We start from the raw sequence: 18,866 nt of genomic DNA, 5'->3' as shown, positions 1-18,866 counted from the left end.
GAGGTTTTTGAGAACAATTCCTATATGTAAGCAAATTGATGAACGACTTAATTTAGTTAACAGAAAAATAAGAATTTAAGTTTTTGCTGACCAAGTTAGGGTAGGTGTGCCAAATTCCGGCCAGCTTGCAATTTCGGCCACCTTTTTTGTTCCTCGAATTTCCATGAACTTTTAGATTTTACGTACTCTACAGATTATACAATGCAAAAGAATAACAAAAAATGTAGCTTCGACAAAAGAGATGATGTGAAAAAGTTATTTGAAGAATTTCCGAAGGGCAAGGAACTATGAGAATGAAGGTGGCCGAAATAGGGTACCAGAGCTATGTCTATTATTTTCAATCATTTTAAAATGTATTGTCCCATGAATAAAATAATTTTGCTGACTACTTCAAGTTTACTTTTTTCTTACGTTTGTACGTAATTGGAAAGTAGAAGATTAAAGGAATGTAGGATATTTTTTGCAAGTCTCCACCTATTTTCTATACAGTAATTTTTAAAGCTAAAAATTGACGCATTTTTAAATTCTCATATTGAAAATTGATTTTAATTATTCTTTATACTTCCAATTTTTTTTAAGCAAAACCGTTTTGGTAAAAGAATCTACAATACTGAAACATAATATTTTTCATTAGAGTGAAAATTATTAGTCATTGATATCATCAGAAAAATTACTGAAATGTTTGGGCTATCTTTATCCCTATCGTTCATAAAGGCAAAAAAAACACCAAATCAGACTTTGTTGGATTTTCTAAGATTAGATATAAGACCTTTTACTGATTTTGTTTACCGGTTCGATTTTTATTGCTGATTTTCGGTCAGCGAAAACTGTCTCGTCGTTAAAGGTTTAAAGGTATTTAAAAGCTCTTTTCTAAAAAAAATTTTAAAACGTAATTTTAATTTAAAAAATGAATCATCAATTTGAAGAAATTTTTCATTTAAAAAGGAATACGTACAGTATTAAAAAAAAACGATTTAACCGCGATAATAAAAGTAATTAAAAGTTAGATCAATGCAGTATATGCATTGTGCATATGCTTCGTCCATGGATCATACTTTTATTGCACTTCATATAGGGTAAGGGCTCATAATTTTAGACAGTTCCTTATTTTGGACACTTTGAGGATAAAATTGGACACTAAAAATAAATTGATTAAAATGATGGATTTTTTATCAAATATTTGATGAATAATGAATTCTATCTAAATATTTGTTCTTTTTGGAAGATTTTAACACTAAATACGTTAAATTTTGAATATGATTTGAGTTGAAATTGCTTTGTTGAAAATTCAGTGTGAGCAATTGCTTACGAGAAATATGACAGAACTTCGTGGCTTACTTCAGTCTTATTTAGTTTTGGTGAAGTACTAACAAAGTTTGTTCGCTGTTTTTGTGTGCTATTATTGAATATTCATTGAATATTGTGTTGATTCACGTTACTGATGATTTGTACATTTGATCTGAAGTGAGATTTGCCTTGTGCATTAGATTTTTCGCGTGAAAAATGGGAAATTTTTTAGGACATTTACCAGTGAGGCGATGGTTGTTATTTTGGACAGGTGTTTTTCTCACGAAATTTCGTGAAGTTTTAGCTTTTGTGATGACTAGGTTGGACAAATGCCTGGAGAAACAAAGGAGCATCATCTCTACGAAAGAGATGTAGCGAAAAATGCCTTGAAGGGCTCCAGGAAAGGCCAGGGAATGCGCGAATCCGCACGTACTTGGAGTACCGAAGTCAACTCACTTTAATGAATGATATGGAAAGTTTCCGGGCTTCGTGTGACATTCTACGTTTCCCTTACATGAACAGGAAGAGAACTTTATAAGATTGGTTCATGAAATGAAGAACAATGGGCATCCTTTGAGGTGAATTATCTGTCCAAATTTACAGCCAAGTTGTCCAAATTAATAACCAAGTTGTCTAAAATAAGAGTCAAATTCACCTCTACATATCAATTCATTTTTAAACGTATTAAAACTAATTTTAGTAAAAATAAGACGATAAATAGCTTGCTACGTTTCTAAACAACCCTTCTGAAAAGAGAGTCACAAGAAATGTCAATTAGTATTAAAAATATAGCACTTCAAACTTGGAACTTCGATGCTTATAAGCAGACTGTCCAAAATTATGAGCCCTTACCCTATATATTTTTCAATATTCTAGCAAATTTTTGAATTGGCATACTTTCTTTTTTAAAAACAAAAAAAATGTATAAAATAAAAAATAATAATTTGTAAATAAATTCTGACGGAAAATAAGGATTCTTCAGTCAGTCAAAATTAGTGCAAGGAATTGTAAAAAAACAGAAGGTGATTATTTTCCAAATTTCAAGTAAGTATACCTGAAAACAAAATAATAAAATAAAGGGCACTAAGGAGAAAAGTTTCGTACCTTCTGTTCAGCTTCTTGGTGTCCCCCCATGAGGTCGTCAATGTTGAAGAACACCTCCGAAGGTGTTGTTGTCTGTGCCGCCGATGTCACTGGTGTCGCTTCCACTTCCTCCGTCGCCGCCGTCACTTCCTTTCCTTGGCTACCCTCCTCCTCCGCCCCAACCACCGTTTCCTCCTTCATCGCCTGCTGCTCAGTCTCCCCACTCTCTTCCGTCGTCACTTCCTCCTTGGCCACCACCACTGCCTCCTCTTCCTCCGTCTCCATCGGCTGCGGCTCCTGCCCCTGCTCCGTCCCATCTTCCTGCTGCTGCTGCTGCACCACACTCTCCTCCGCCGCCTGCTCCGGCACCCCATCCTCCTCTTGCGTCTCCTCCTGGGCAGTAGCATAAGCTGGTATCTGGACATCCTCCGAACTCTGACTCTCACCATCCTGCGCCTGCTGAATCACAATGTGGCCATCGGCATTCAGCAGTGAAGCATCAATCAACTGCGGTTCACTGCCCTCCTGCTGCACCAGAATCATCTGATTGTTCTCTCCAATCATCTGAATGGTACTCCCATCCAATCCCGCCACGGACTGCAACAATTGCTGCAGATGCTCAGAATCTGCTCCCTGGACAATTATCTGATTACCCTCGGCGTCTGTGGTGATGATGTGATTGTCCAGCTGCAGCAACTGACCATTTTCATTGAGGATAAACTTTATCTGTTCCCCCTCCACACCACTCTGCATCTCGTCCAATTCCATGGGAACGGCATCGATGTTGGCCGACTGACTCTGTGAATCGGCATCATCATCGAGACTTGGCATACTGACGGGGGGTCCAGGAACAACGCCATCGGCACCACCACCTTCTCCTCCCTCCTCCGTAGCCTCTTGCGACTGACTCTCCTGCTGCTGCTGTTGCTGCTGTGCAGCCGCTTCGGGATCCTCCAGGTTGTCCAGCACCGGCATATCGATGCCAGCCGGCACCTGACCGCCTTCCGCCTCGTTCGAATGTGCTTGGAATATCTACAGGAAGAATTGTGTATTTCAAACAATGCCCTGGAATACACGATTTGAGATACCGATTTGGAGTCTAATGGCTCCGGAACACCTTTTAGATCAGGAAAATTTCATAAAGTCAAAATTCACATCCTTTTCTTTCTCAAAACTTCTGCATTATGTCCATCCTGCTCTTTCGCACTCTTCTTCTTTTTTTAAACGTCATAACCAATTTAAATTTAGTTCAGTCCAATTTTGAGTCCGAAAAAGTGGGCTAGACTTAGGCAACCCTTATGAGAAAGACACAGGGACACAACTTTTGATTTCATAAAATTTTACCGTAATAAAAAACGAATTCTCCTACAAAAACAATGACCTTGAATATTCCTTAATACAAATTTCCAAGGTCAAATGTATAAACAGCCCGGGAAAGTGTATTTCCCGAATGATAGCTTACAGGTGACCTATAAATCGTATAAATCGGTTGAAATTGGTTGTTAAGCATCAAAGTTACGCCACTACAATGTTCCTAACTGTGATTATTAAAGCATTTTCAGTTATTAGAATCGTTTACGTGCTACTTAAGTGAAATTCAGCGCTTCTAGAAACGTTTCAATAATTCTAAAATATCATTTTCCTAGAAAATAGCAGCATTTCCGTGATTTTTGGTTGCAATTCAGCATGGTTTCATGTTTCTCAAACGTTATTCAGCATTTCTCTTATTTTTTCAGATGCAATTCAGCGCTTTTAGAAAGGTTTGCATGATTCTTAGATGCAATTCAGCGGCTCTGTAAAAGCTTGTGTTTGTGGGGAGCAATTCAGCTTTTCTAAGAACGTTTTATGTTTTTCGGATGCAATTTAGCATTTCTAAGAAAGTTTCTGTATTTCTTAAAAGTAATTCAGCGGATCTACAAAAGATTCTGTGTTTCGTGGGCGCAATTCAGCATTTTTAAAAACATTTTATGGTTTTTCGGATGCAATTCGGTGTTTCTAGGAACGTTTTTGTATTTCTTAAAATGAATTCAGCGGATCTGTAAAAGATTCTGTGTTTCATGGGGAGCAATTCAGTTTTTCTAAGCACGTTTCATGTTTTTCGGATGCAATTTAGCGTTTCTAAGAACGTTTCTGTATTTCTTAAAAGGAATTCAGCGGATCTAGAAAAGCTTATGTGTTTCGTGGAAGCAATTCAGCATTTTAAAAAACCTTTTATGGTTTTTTAGATGCAATTCAGCGTTTCTAGGAATGTTTTATGCAAGTCAGCGATTTTAAAACCGTCTGCGTGTTTTGTAAAAGTGATTCTGCCTTCTAGAATCATTTTCTTGATTCTATAAAAATGTGTAGGCCTCGTGAAAGCAATTCAGCATTTTTTAGAAACATTTTTTGAAGTTTTAAAGGTGATTTATTACTTCTAGAAGAATTTCTTTGTTTTTCAAATGCAATTCAGCGCTTCTGAAATCTTTGCAAGATTCCCAAATGCGATTCGGGGTATCTAGAAAAGCCTCTGTGTTTTGTTGGAGTAATTCAACGCTCTAGAAAAGTTTTTGTGTTCTCATACAAGCAATTCGATTTCTAAAAACATTTCCATGTATCTTGGACACAATACAGCGCTCTTAGAATCGTTTGTATAATTCCTAAATGCAATTCAGCATTTCTAGAAAAGTTTCTGTATCTCTCAGATGGGGTTAAACGTTTATAAAAAAAATTCCGTGACCTTTAAATGAAATTCAGCGTTATCAAAACATTTTCGTCTTTGTTGAATACAATTCAGAGTTTCTAGAAATGGTTTTGCGTTTCAAAAATGCAATTAAGCGTTTCTACAAACATTTTCATACCTTTCTGAAATTTGTAAATGCAATTCTGCATTTCTAGAGAAGCTCTTGTGTTTCTTGGATGCAATTCAGCGTTTATAGAAATGTTTCCTAGTTTCTTGGATGTAATTCAGCGTTTATAGAAACACTTCCGGATGTCGTGAATGCAATTCAGCGTTTCTAGAAACGTTTGTGAATTTCATAAATGCGATTAAACGTTTCAAGTAACTCATTGATTCTGGAAATAATTCTGCGTTTTCTAAATCCGATTCTAGATAATGTTCTGTCTTTCGTGGATGCAATTCAGCGCTTCTGAAAGCCTTTCCGTCTCTTTTGTTCCAATTCAGCGTTTCTAGAAACCTTTTGGTATTACTTAAATGTAAAAATTCCTTGTGTCCTGTGCAATTTAGCAATTACAGAAGCATTTCAGTGGTACCACCTAAATGCAATTCAGCGTTTTAAGGAACGTTTTCATGTTTATTAAAAGTCATTCTCTTTTTCTTAGAGGTGCGCTTACAATTCTAGTAGAATTTTTAAGATTATTGTTTTCGATTTCTGCAAGGAATTGTAGTGAAATTACGATCAATATTTCTTCGGTGTTCATCCCTAATATCTTGATACAATTTTCGTCAAATTTCAAAGAGAATCACCTGAATTTTTGTTCCAAATGCAATTTGCAGTAGAAAGAGGATTTCTCTTGAAAGCCTTTTATCTCCTTATCAACTCAATTTCTTACAATTTGAGCTTTTATTATCCAGCAAGAAATTCTATTCCATCTTGAAATAAGGATCTTTTCAATAGGTAGAATTCTGAGAATCAATTATAGCTTTAAATTCTGTGAAATGCAAGAAGATACAAACAATCTCACGTTTTGAAAGCATTGTTTTACTGGGAAGACTAACTAATAATCAATTTTGAGTTGGATTTTAATTCTGTGAACATTGTAAGCGAAATTACATCATTTCAGAGCACATTAGCCACCCTTTTAATAACACACTTTCCCATCCTTTCGGAATGAGAAAATCAATTTTAAATCACTTCCCTTGGTTTTTCTCCCTGAGTCAAAAGCACCAGCAGCATGGAAGGGAGAATTTCACGTGTTTGTCGTACTTTTTGTGTAAACGCGATGTCGAGACACACGCGGGGTTAAGGCCATCGAGTTTTCAGCATAAAAGCGCATAATTGTGAAAGAGAGTGAAGGCAGAATAAAAAAAATGTTGGAATTAGCACAAACGAGTTCCATTTCAAATTGCCATTTGCACATTTTGTCCGTCTTGTTTGCAACATTTTCCAATTCAATTGATAGTATTTGCTGCAAATGGATGAGATACCCAAAGAGGGATTTCTGGTTTAAAATTCCGACACTTTTCATGCTTTCAAAATTCCCATGACATGAATAAAAAAGATGGATTTTATGCTTAGATACAAAACGATTTAAAGCGATTTTTTCCCTAAAACATTTTTGCATGAATGAGTGTCAAAAGGAAGTTGAATAGTCAATGCTTTTTGAACTTCAACTGAATAACTTAGTTTGGGAGATTCATAAAATTTTTCCTGGAAATTCAATAATCCAGAAAGAGGATATTGCTAGTTATGAACTTTTACAGGATATATTTTTCCACTGATGCTTTTTATTAATTTCCCATTTCCTCTTCCTTTTTCTCCTTTGATGTCAATAATCGGATGATATATTGCAGGGGAATGATGTTATAAAATTTCTATGACAGACCAGCATAATTCTCAATGTCTTTTGAAATTGAAATGCTGAATTGCATATCAAAATTACAGAAATGTTTCTAGAAATGCTGAATTGCATCTAAGACACATGGAAACATTTCTGTAAACGCTGAATTGCATCTGGGATTTACGGAAAAGTTTCTAGAAGTGCTGAATTGGATCCACGAAACGCTGACAGATTTTTAGATGCGCTGAATAGCATTTAAAAAATACGGAAACTTTTCTAGAATTGCTGAATTGCTCCCACGAAACAGAACTCCTCTAGAAAGCTGAATCGTATTTTAAAAAAACACAGAACCGTTTCCAAAATGTTTCTAGAAATGCTTAACCACGCTTATGAAACGCAAAAATGTTACTATAAACGCTGAGTTGCATCTAGTATTCATGGAAACATTTCTAGAAGTGATGAATTGCATCCATGAAAAACTGAAAGAGTTTTAGAGACGCTGAATAACATTTAAAAAAACACGGAAAATTTACTAGTAACACTGAATTACTCCCATGAAACGCAGAAGGTATTTTAGAAACGATGGATGTCTTTTTAAAAATACAGAATCTTTCCTAGAAAGCTGAATTGGATTTAAAACCACAGAACCGTCTCCAAAATCAAGGAAGTGTTTCTAGAATCGCTTAATCGCACTTATGAAACGCAGAAACGTTTGCTAGAAACGCTGGATTGCATCTAGGATGCATGGAAACGTTTCTAGAAGCGCTCAATTGCAGCCACGAAACACTGAAAAGTTTTTAGACACGCTGAATAGCATATAGAAGACATGGAAACTTTAGTAAAAACGTTGAATTGCTCCCATGAAACAAAGAAGCCATTTTAGAAACAATGAATCGCATTTAAAAAGCATAGAACCGTTTCCAAAATGTTCTTCAAAACGCTTAATTGCATTTCTGAATCACAAAAAACGTTTCTAGAAACGCTGAATTGTATCTAGAATTCATGACAATGCTTCTACATCTGCTGAATTGCATCAACGAAATACTGAGAGATTTCTAGAAACTCTGAATAGCATTTAAGAAATACAGAAACTTTTCTAGAATTGCCTGAATTGCTTCCATGAAACACATAAGCTTTTCTACAAAACTGAATCGCATTTAAAAAACACAGAACCGTTTCCAAAATGTTCCTGGAAATGCTTAACCACGCTTATGAAAAAATGTTTCTATAAACGCTGGATTGCAATCTAGGATTTATGGAAACATTTCTAGAAACGCTGAATTTCTCCCATAAAACACAGAAGCTATTTTAGAAATGCTGAATTGCTTCTTAAAAATACAGAATCTTTGCTAAAAAGCTGAATAACATTTAACAAATACAGAAACGTTTCTAGGAACGTCTATTTGTTTCCATTGAACTAGAAAGCTGAATTGGATTTAAAAACAAAGAACTGTTTCTAAAATCAAGGAAATGTTTCTAAAAACGCTTTACGCGGTTGTAAAATGCAGAAACGCAGAACTGCATCCAGGAAACAAGGAAATATTTTTCTAGAAACGCTGAATCACATTTAAAACACACAGAACTATTTCCAAAATTAAGGAAATATTTCTACAGATACCTAATCTCATTTATGAGATTATGAAATGTTTTTAAGAACGCTGAATTGCATCTATGAAATACAGGAGCATTTCTAGAAACGCTGAATTGCACATAAAAATACAAAAAAACTGATAATGGAATCTTGGAAATGTTTGTAGAAATGCTTAATTGCATTTTTGAAACGCAGAATTGCATCCAATAAATTCAGAAACATTTCTAGACCCGCTGAATTGTATTTGAAAACACGACAATTTTTCTAGAAACGCTGAATTGCACATAAAAATACAAAAAACCGATACTGGAATTTTGGAAATGTTTGTATAAATGCTTAATCGTATTTTTGGAACGCAGAACCTTTTCTAGAAACGCTGAATTGCATCCAATAAATTCAGAAACATTTCTAGACTCGCTGAATTGTATTTAAAAACACGAAGATTTTTCTAGAAACGCTGAATTGCACATAAAAACACAAAAAAACCGATACTGGAATCTTGGAAATGTTTGTAGAAATGCTTAATTGCATTTTTGAAACGCAGAACCGTTTCTAGAAACGCTGAATTGCATCCAATAAATTCAGAAATATTTCTAGACCCGCTGAATTGTATTTGAAAACACGACAATTTTTCTAGAAATGCTGAATTGGATCTACGAAACACAGAATCGCTGAATATCCAATAGAAACAAGAAAATGTTTTTTAGAAACACAGGGGAAGGATCGTTTTCAATACTGAAATATTCTTTTTTATAGATAAAGGATCATAGCGGTTCATTAACCGATTTCAGCCGGTTCAAATACACTTCCTTACGCTGTTTTACATTTAACCTTGGAAATCTTTTTCAAAGAATATTTCAAGGTCATTGTTGTATTTTTGCGAAAGTTTGAATTGGAAAAGAAAGACTTTTGGGGTTCGGTATTTAAATCTGGTATCGATCCAAAAAACCTTGACAAAAAAAATGAATGAAAAATAAAAGAGTGACTTACGACTTTGGCGCCATCTGCCGCCTGTGTTGTTGGGGTTCCGTCCTGCTGCTGCTGCGGGATGGTGATGTTGTAGGTGATGCCCCCACTGGCTGTACTCTGCTTCGTGATAACCAGATTGTCCGTTGTGGTGGTCTGCACAGCACTTACTGCCTCACTCTCCCCCTTGTCCGCATGCATCTTCTCAAAGATACTCTCCAGATCCGCATCACTGATCGTCGTTCCACCCTGACTGCCCAGAATTGTTGCATTGGTGCTCCTGACATCCTGCCTGATCAGACTCTGCCTCTGGGCAGCCGAAGTGGCCACTGTGGGCAAACTTCCGGCTGCCGTTGATGCTGTCACCTTCTTTCCTGTTCCATCGCGCTTATGAGTCTCCATATGTTGATTGTAGTAGTTCTCCTGAATGAATGTCAGGCTGCAGATGTTGCAGGAGAAGAAGTGAATGCCCTTTGATGTATCCAATGCATCTCCTGAATCCCTCAGAGCCTCATCAATTGTCTCCTGAAGGAGTTTCTGTGTGGTGACACTCTGGGATGTAGGAGTCGAGCTGCTGGTCACAACGACTTTTTGTGTTGTTGTAACTGGACCTGTGGCCTTATGGTGCACCTCAAAGTGCTTCATGAGGAGCTCTCGCTGGGGGAATGAAGCGGCACAGTCGCCACACTTGAAATAGTCCGGTTGGTGGGTTTTGGCATGTTTGCTGGCACTCTCGCGCGTCTCGAAGCGCTGATTGCAGATACGGCACTTGAATGGCTTCATCTTATTGTGCTTCCTCATGTGATCCTCGTAGGTTTGCCGTTCGCCTGTTTTCCACTGGCAGATGTTGCACGTATACACTATTCCCATACTCCGAGCCGGAGGCTGAATTAGGATTTTTTTTTTGTTTTTTTAGATCGCTAAAACATCGCCTAATCCTATATAACTTTTCGTGATTAGCAAAGTTCGCTAGTTCACTACTTGTGGCGCTCTAACATTTCTTTACTTTTTCAAGAGTTTCATTTTTCTTTGCTTTGCATTAGCAATACGACAGTATGAATAATCTTTTTGGTGCCAAATTGACGACCATCTTTTTTCACTAGTTAATCTATTTTTTTTCCAGAAGTATTATGGGCCTTCTAGATCCCATTTCTACGATGAAGCATCAGACCACCTAAATTTGATCCAACTTCTCTATGATCTGAGGTAAAATGTGACTTCGTCAGGTCGGGCTCAACATTAAATAAACACACATTTTGACTTGATCATGAATACCGTGTCCGATAAAAACCAATTTTCCGGCAGAAAATCTCTTTTGGCGAGAGAACGGTAAGAGATATCGACAAGTGGGTTTCGACATCAGCAAGTGGAGGTCATTGTACCCCTATTCAAGAAGGGAAACAAGAAAGATTGCTCCAAGTATAGGGGAATTTTCGTACTGAGAACATGCTGGAGCACCCTTCATCGCTAGCCTCCCGAAATTGAGCCCCATTGCCCATTTCAAGAAGGTCACGAATCCAGTGACCTCCTCTCTTCACAGCATTGCCGAGCGACTCATAACCCCATCTAGCGGAACTTTACTACTAAAGTCACCACCGCAGCTGAACCGTAATTGGAACCTTTGACTTAGAAGAGTCTATGTCAGGGCGGGATTTCTCCCTCCAACTTCTCTAGGCTCAACAGTCCTACTACAAGTATATGCCAAAGCCTTTGCGAGAAGATGCCGAGACATAGTAGAGCTCATAATTTATCGGTTTTCAAAGCTGTGTTCATTCTTATTCTCACCCAAGGGCATGGCGTTTCCTATGTTTCCCATATGTTTCTAGCGCGCCGAAAAAACTTTTGAGTTTATTAGCTATTTTCTGTCATTGTAGAATGAATTAGAAAATAATACAAATACAAAATAAAAGCCAATTTAATATAAAATGGGCAACCGAAAACTCCAAATTGGCAACCTACTGAGAGAAATCCTAAAAAGTTAAAATAACATTCCGGAAATGTTAATTTTACCATGCAGTATTGATCCGAAATCGGTGTTAATATTATGCTTTTTAGGTGTATTAAGGGTTAAAGTAAACCTTTTTCATGTTAATTTTACCCTTAAAAGGTGTAAAATTAACATGAAAAAATGTTGATATATTTTTACACCTGAAAAGTGTTAAAATTATGAGGAAAAAAAGTTAATCGCACTTTCTTTTTTCTCAGTGTACGTAGTTTTGGAGATATCTCGTGAAACGTGTACGAAAACAGGAAAAAATTTACACTAAAACTGGTCGCATTTTTCAGAGCTAATGTCTGAATGTGTTCTCACCTATCATTATGAGATTTGAATAATGACAGAAAAAGTAAGATCGCGAGTACAAGCTGCCGACATGAGGTACCTCGGAAAGGTTAAGAGAATCACTCGTCGAGATCGAGTGAGGAATGTAGCCATTCGTGAGGAATTAAAGTTGGCTATACACTAGACGAAATTTATTGCAATATTTCTTCTCAATATTCAATATTGACAAGGATTGCCTACACATTGCAGAGATTTATTGACATAAAAGATTCAATATTGAAGGGAATTATTGTAATATTTTTCAATATGGAGCATTTCTTTTTTCAATATTTTATTTCATTAATTTGAATGGCTACACACTTGGCCAAATAATGTCAATAAAAATTGTCAAAGTCACATTGAAATAAAATTTCAAAGAAATTCTAAACATCAAATTGATTCCTTCAATATTTTTTAATGGTTAGGAATCTTCTTCGTTCGGAACTTCACAAAATTGTAGAGTTTTTTTTTTGTTCATGAATGAAAACACATCCAAGTTTAAAATCCAAGTCAGGACACATCTTTTCCTGCTTCCTCCAAAAAATCCCAGATTTTTGGAATTTCGCTGTACATTTTGTCAAATCTTCCCAAGAACCCGGCTTGGTAAGAACTTCTCATCTGCTTCCTTCAGGAAATCACCGTTCCTCTGGAATTTTGTTGAGCACTTGGTCGAATACACCCAGAATACCCAAGTTGGTTAGAAGGTTTCTGTTGATTTCCCCAGGAAATCACAGATCTTCTGGGATTTTGTTGCGTATTTTATCAAATATGCACAGAATAATCAAGTTGGTTAGAATATTTCTCCAGCTTCTTCCAGGAAATCACAGATCTCCTGGGATTTTCTTCTGTATTTGATCAAGAAGACTCGAGATACTCAAGTTGGTCAGAAGATTTCTCCTGGTTCCTCCAGTAAGTCAGAGATCTTCCGGGATTTTCTTTTGTAATTTGTCAAGATTTTGCCAAAATATTCAAGTTGGTCCTGGAGACCCAGGAGAAATCTTCTGACTAACTTGGATATTTTGAATGTTCTTGACAAAATACAGATGAAAATCCCAGAAGAACTATGATTTTCTGGAAGAACTAGGAGAAATCTTCTGACCAACATGAGTATTCCGGGCGTATTTGACAAAATACAGAACAAAATCTCAAAAGACGTAATTTCCTGGAGGAAACAAATGAAATCTTCTGACCAACACGAGAATTCCAGACGTACTTGACAAATGGTACAACAAAATCCCAGAAGATCTGAGATTTTCTGGAGAAAGTAGCGGAGAAGTACTGACAAAGATGGGTTTCTGGGAAGAATTGAGCAGGATATACAGCAGAATCTCTGATCCTGTCTACGATGAAATTCTGAGATGTCTTCCTGTTCAAAAATATGCTAAATCCAAGAGTTTTTCGATGTTTGAAAAGAACTGAATCTCTGACTAGAATGTTATTTTAATAAGTTGTAATATTGAAGTCAATTTGTTCAGTGTGTAAGCAAATATTGAAATTTTGGTTTCAATATTCGGTTCAATATTGAAGTTTTATTTCAATGTCACTTTGAAATGTTATTATTCCAATAATTTGCGTAGTGTGTATAGTCTTTTTATCTTGAAATGTACGGTATCTTCAGATTTTCGACTTGTCACATTTTACCGCATCCTTTCCTATTTAATTCTCGTAGGTCCTTAGGATTTGGGACTACTAAACAACTTTCAAATAAATTGCAAAAGAGCTTTCAAATAGTAAAAAAAAAATTAAAATTACTTTAAAAGGAGTTCAAATCTCAAAGGGCTGCTAAACATAAATCATTGCAATAATAAATAATAATTGATAATGAGTACTCACGGTGGTATTTGTGCTGGTTGCTGGAGTCTCGACAATTTTGACATCCGGATGTGAGACTTCCAGGTGCTTCTTGTAGGCGGCATCATTGAGGAAATTGAGATTGCAGAAGTGACACGTATGCTCAGCCGGATGCTTCTCGGCCGTGTGATGCTTCAGCGCCACGGAAGTGGTGAAGATCTTCCGGCAGATCTTGCATGGCCAGGTGCTGCGACATGTCTCATAGTGACTCTGGAACAGCTTGAGATCGGGCGTAGTGTGATCGCAAGTAGCACAGCGATAGATCTTAATGGGTTCCCGCTGGGCTGGAGTCACTTTGCGCAGCTGAGGAGTGCTATTGGTTGATGTACGCACCAGAGCTGGCATCGTACGCACTTCAGCATTTTCATAAACCTGCTGCTGCTGCTGATCCCCTCCGCCACTCTCCCTACTCACCACTTTTCTCACCTGCTGCTGTGGCTGTTGCTGCAGGAGAAGGGACAAACATTGCTTAACCACGGGCCAATGGAACACACATTTTGGGGCCCGCGTAAATGGCCCCCAAAAGGACATAACTGAAGCAACGGCTCTGATAGAGGTGATGCAATTTTAATAGTAAATGCAATTTCTCTGCATCAAGGGGGAGGGTTACGCATATTATTGAAAAAATAAATAACAAATACTGTATTGCTTCCTAATGGCCTATACACACTACAGAAATTTATATCCATATTGAAGTAAATTCCACACGCTTGTGTAGAAAAAACTTCAATATGGACATAAATTTCTCTAGTGTGTAGAGGCCATAAAAAAATATTTTTGCAAAGGGTAAAATATTACTTCCAATCAATTCAACATTTTATACTCTAAAAAAAAACGAATTGAAGAAACAAATTAGATTAGATTGTATCCTTTTTTCAAGTTTTATTAAATTTTAAAATAGATACTTGATAGGGTAAAATTTGGAAAGGCGGACACGTGTTATGTTTGTGCAGAAACTGCTTTGTATAGCCCGACTTTCGGAACTAATACGGGCTTCAGACCTAAGGCTTAACTTCTATAATTTCTTATCGATCAATATTTTTTGGAGAATTATCACTTAAGATTGAACAACATGGGCAAGTGATCCATTAAATTTTGAAAACCCAATTAAATTGGTTGCTGTTTTGATTTTCGAGATCATCGGGAACTGGGCTAAACCTTAGGTCTCAAGCCAGTCTAAGAATTAAAATTATTATTCCAACTTTTCTCATTTTTTTTCTATGTAAAAAGTTTACAATTCTGGAACAGCCCTGGATTAAACGAAGAATTGAGATTAAGTTTTAAATTAGATGAAAATGCAACCTTAAAAACCGAACAACATAACCTAATTTTCCGATCAGAAAATGTCACAAAAAATGGACAATAGGGGAGACTAGGGCAATATTTGTCAAAATGGATATTTTATTTTTTCACGAGCTATCAGAGAATATACAGGGGGCTGGAAAAAAATGCAACAACTTTCAGTGCGAATAGCTGTCAAACCGCTGGTGACAGCAGTTTCATATCTTGCATAGTGGTAGTACATTTTATTGGCTAAAAGCCTACAAAAGCATTTTCGATAATATTTTGTAAAACTTTTTTAAACCGTAATGGAACTCAAATGTGACAATTTAATGTCGCTATATTTTGCAAGAAATGCGGAAGCATCTATCGTTAGGGCTCTTCAAAACCGAAATGTAATTAAACTTTCCGTTTTTCGAAACATAACTTGGTACAGGGATACTATGTAGCATTTTAAAATGCTTTGGTGAAGGTCTAAAAAAAATTGCTTCATCCCTAGTCATCGTTCTTAAAGTGAAGAAGCAAATTGACCGAAATCTGCGTCACATTTGCAGACAAACGATCTGTGAGACGCATAGATCGCAAATAACCATGAAATAAATATTGCTAAAGGACCTCTATATGAAGTCTTAAAAATCCTGAAAAGGAAGAGACATCGTCGATCCTCATAAAGTTTTGCTCGATCGACGACAGAGTAAATTCGCTTGTACGTTCATGGTCAGTTTCAGAAATGTCATCTTTTCTGATAAGAAAAATTTTTAATTGAGCAAATAATGTTCAAACAAAATAATTGTGTCTATCTGAAGGAAAGATCATACGATAATTTAGACGTTCTAATGGCCACCGGAAGTCAAGGACCACCTTTTTGAAGGTCTGGACTTCCTTGAAGACAAATTATCGCTTTCCACTGGGGTTTTTAGGATATACCGTCAAAACGATTGCCAATGTGTTTCTGGAAATTGTCCTGGAAGGAGTGTTGGAGTCGTGGACAAACAAAAATTTTAGTAAGAAGTAATGGAAGTTCGATCAAGACTCGACAACGTCACAGAAATCATGCGCCAAACAAGATTTGGCTAAAAAAAAAAGTTTCGCAGTTCATTTTGGGAGCACAATGACCTCAACGATTTTAGGATGCAAGATCGTTTGACTCCTCCAAAAGAGGCATTTTGTTGGTCAAGGGTAGGAGTAAAAAGTAGCAAAGTGTCGATGAGCTGAATGCAGCCCTTCCTCGTGAATAGAAGGACATTCAGAAGACTCACATTCGTGCAAACTAAAACGCATTTGCTGACAAACTTAAGGCCATAGTCAAGTCAAAATAAGATCGTATTGAAAAAAACCGACAATATTCTAAAATTTTGATGTATTTACTATTTTGTCTTTATTTCAAAAAAGTTGAACAAAAAATGAGGATAATATGAGGAGCTCAGAGCAAAAAACGCTATTTTAATAGGGAAATGCATACGACATAGTGTTTTTTTGCTCTAAGCGCCTCATATAGCGCTTTAGTGTGTTGCATTTTTTTTCAGCCACCCTGTAAATGATTTTTATTAAGCATATTCTTTTAGACAATTTACTGGTCTACAACTTTACCAATGTTATTTTGCTCTAACTCAAAAGCAAATGTGTTTTCCGAGCAATTTTCTAAACGATGTATATTGACGGAATTTAATTTTTACTGGAACTTATTTTCTAAAATACTGCACAACCCGATGCAGATTTTACAAAAATTTGCATCAATTGAAAGCCTACACAGTAAAAACAAGATGTAATTCGCAAGTTGAATTCTATTGGTTGAACTAAACTAGTTGAAATTTCGAATAACAACCACTAAAAAAATCTACTTTAATTGAAAAGGAATCGATTAAATTGTAGAATTAGTAAAATTCAACCCCCGGTAATGGCCCAAATGCAATAAATAGTATAGTAATAATTACTATAATATCAATAAAACGAAGCAACAAAATGGCATAAACTTCATTCAATTGACTAATTGAATATTTCTACGATTGTCGCGTGTAATAGAATCAATTCGATTGTCGTAATAATTTTTCAACCGATTATCGCTGCAAAAAATTCAACTTTCAACAACTATCGGTTGAATTTATTCTTCTTCTTTTATTTTGTGTAATTTCAGTAGAACTTTTGGAGGAAAATTCAACTTACAGTAGACTTTCGCTCAATCGGCTCTTTCTCAATCGGGCGACAAATTTTGTTGACAATTTTCACGTTTAATTATGAAGCTAATTCGCTCAAATTCGCTGTAGTTCTTCCTATTTTATCGTGATTCTTTATAATTGAGCGCTTTTTGTGGAATTTACAAAGGCTTTGACGCTCAATTCTGTCGCTAAACCGGATGACATTTTGTCCCATATTCACGATTGAGAGAGAGTCTACTGTACTTTGTTTTTCAACTACGAAAATTCAACTTGCTTGCTTTCCAACTTTGCTTGTTACGATAATCGTTGCAAATTTATTACAATTATCGATGCTCTCCTATTACACACGATAATCGTAGTAATTATTTTTTACTGTGTAGAATAACTTATTATAGGTTAGATTTTTAATATGATCCACCCTTTGAAATGCCTAACAAAGCTATTCTAGGGTGCAATGCAGAATGTTCCTTATAATTTTTTTTAACAGAACTTAACCTTGACCTCGTCAATTAGTTAGTGAAAAAGATATTTGAGGTTTAGGCTCCTGCGACTGGGCTCCTAGCGCCGGTCTTGAGAACTTCAAATGTTGTAGGATTTTATTAGATACTTCAATACGGTTCTAAATCATTAAATTCAGTCAATTACGATTTCAAAATGGACTTTTCAAAAGTGTAATTTGAAATTTTTATTTAAAAGTTGTAATTTTTGACCTTCAATGCCAAAGAAGTTCAATCCAGAATTTATTTCTCGAATAAAAAGGATCATTTCATAAAAAAAATTAAAATTCTTTTTTCTTCAGTTAAGATATTTCCCCCTTGAATTAGCCTGATTAGCTGATTTTCAGAACAAATTTGGAAGGAGTGTTTTATGAGAAAATTGGGGGCATAGAAATCAAGTCTTACCTGTCCTTCTTCTCCATCCTCAGACGTGGCCAGGATTCGTGTTACGAGTTTTGTGCCTCCAGGTGCTGCAATTTTCTGCACTTTTGCCGGTGGGGGCCCACTATTGACACCACCAGCCCTAATTTCCTCCTCCATGATGCCATATTTCTTGCAAATGAAACTTAGCACACTGCTCCGGATGCGTTCCAGTTCCGATTCCAAGCTGTCCATCCGATTGAACAATGAGACACATCGTTTGCAGATCACATCATCTGCCCGCACAATCACGAGAAATGCCTCACCAATTAACCGCCCAATTTTATTTGGCAGCTTTGTGTGTGAGTGTGAGGTGATTGTGTCCAGGAGAATGGCCCCATTGGCCCCACATGTCTCATCGCACACATAGCACTTCTGTGTTTGACTGTTGAGCCCATAGAGCTGGGTCTTCTGCTTTAGGATGCGCGGCTGGGTGGGCCCCGTAACACTCACAGCGCCCGTCGATAGCAGGCTATTAATCTTCCGGACGGCATTCATCTGAATTTCCGTCTGATGTTGCTGGACACTCGGTCCATAAACCTACGAAAAACCCCAAAACAATTTTTTTTTCACATTCACTTGATTTATGGGGTGTTGCCCCCGCGGTGCCCCAGAGGAATACCCACGAGAGCCCCGATTTTTCCCCCACCGCCAGCAACGCGTCCAATTGCCAGAGGAAAAAACCTACGCGATGCCCAAACACTTTTCCACAGCACATTTTGCCCTATTTCCCATCCGGAAACCACCCAAACACTCGCCAGAGCTGCACCAGAACCTACCTTTCTGACATTTGGCTGTATGACCTTCTTCATATTTCCAAAATTTACGCGCTAGACGCGTTTCAACACGAACGACAAAAGCTGAAATTGTGGCGAAACAAACATGGCGGAATGAACAAATAAGAGCGCGAGAGCAAA

General features: G+C 36.8%; 1 protein-coding gene across 1 annotated transcript in view; it reads right to left on the bottom strand.

The window, feature by feature from the left end:
- The window catches only part of LOC129800746 (zinc finger protein 628), a 23,428-nt gene extending 4,562 nt beyond the window's left edge, over nucleotides 1-18,866 (bottom strand). The window contains exons 1-5 of the mRNA XM_055845359.1: nucleotides 18,729-18,866; nucleotides 17,935-18,489; nucleotides 13,578-14,039; nucleotides 9,449-10,309; nucleotides 2,392-3,402 (exon numbers count right to left, since the gene is read on the bottom strand). Of these exons, the coding sequence (XP_055701334.1) occupies nucleotides 2,392-3,402; nucleotides 9,449-10,309; nucleotides 13,578-14,039; nucleotides 17,935-18,489; nucleotides 18,729-18,761 (2,922 nt within the window). The 5' untranslated portion in view covers nucleotides 18,762-18,866. The remainder of the gene's footprint in view (nucleotides 1-2,391; nucleotides 3,403-9,448; nucleotides 10,310-13,577; nucleotides 14,040-17,934; nucleotides 18,490-18,728) is intronic.

This window comes from Phlebotomus papatasi, chromosome 2, assembly GCF_024763615.1.
Source record: "Phlebotomus papatasi isolate M1 chromosome 2, Ppap_2.1, whole genome shotgun sequence".
Lineage (NCBI taxonomy): Eukaryota > Metazoa > Arthropoda > Insecta > Diptera > Psychodidae > Phlebotomus > Phlebotomus papatasi.
This window is presented reverse-complemented; position numbering and strand designations above follow the sequence as displayed.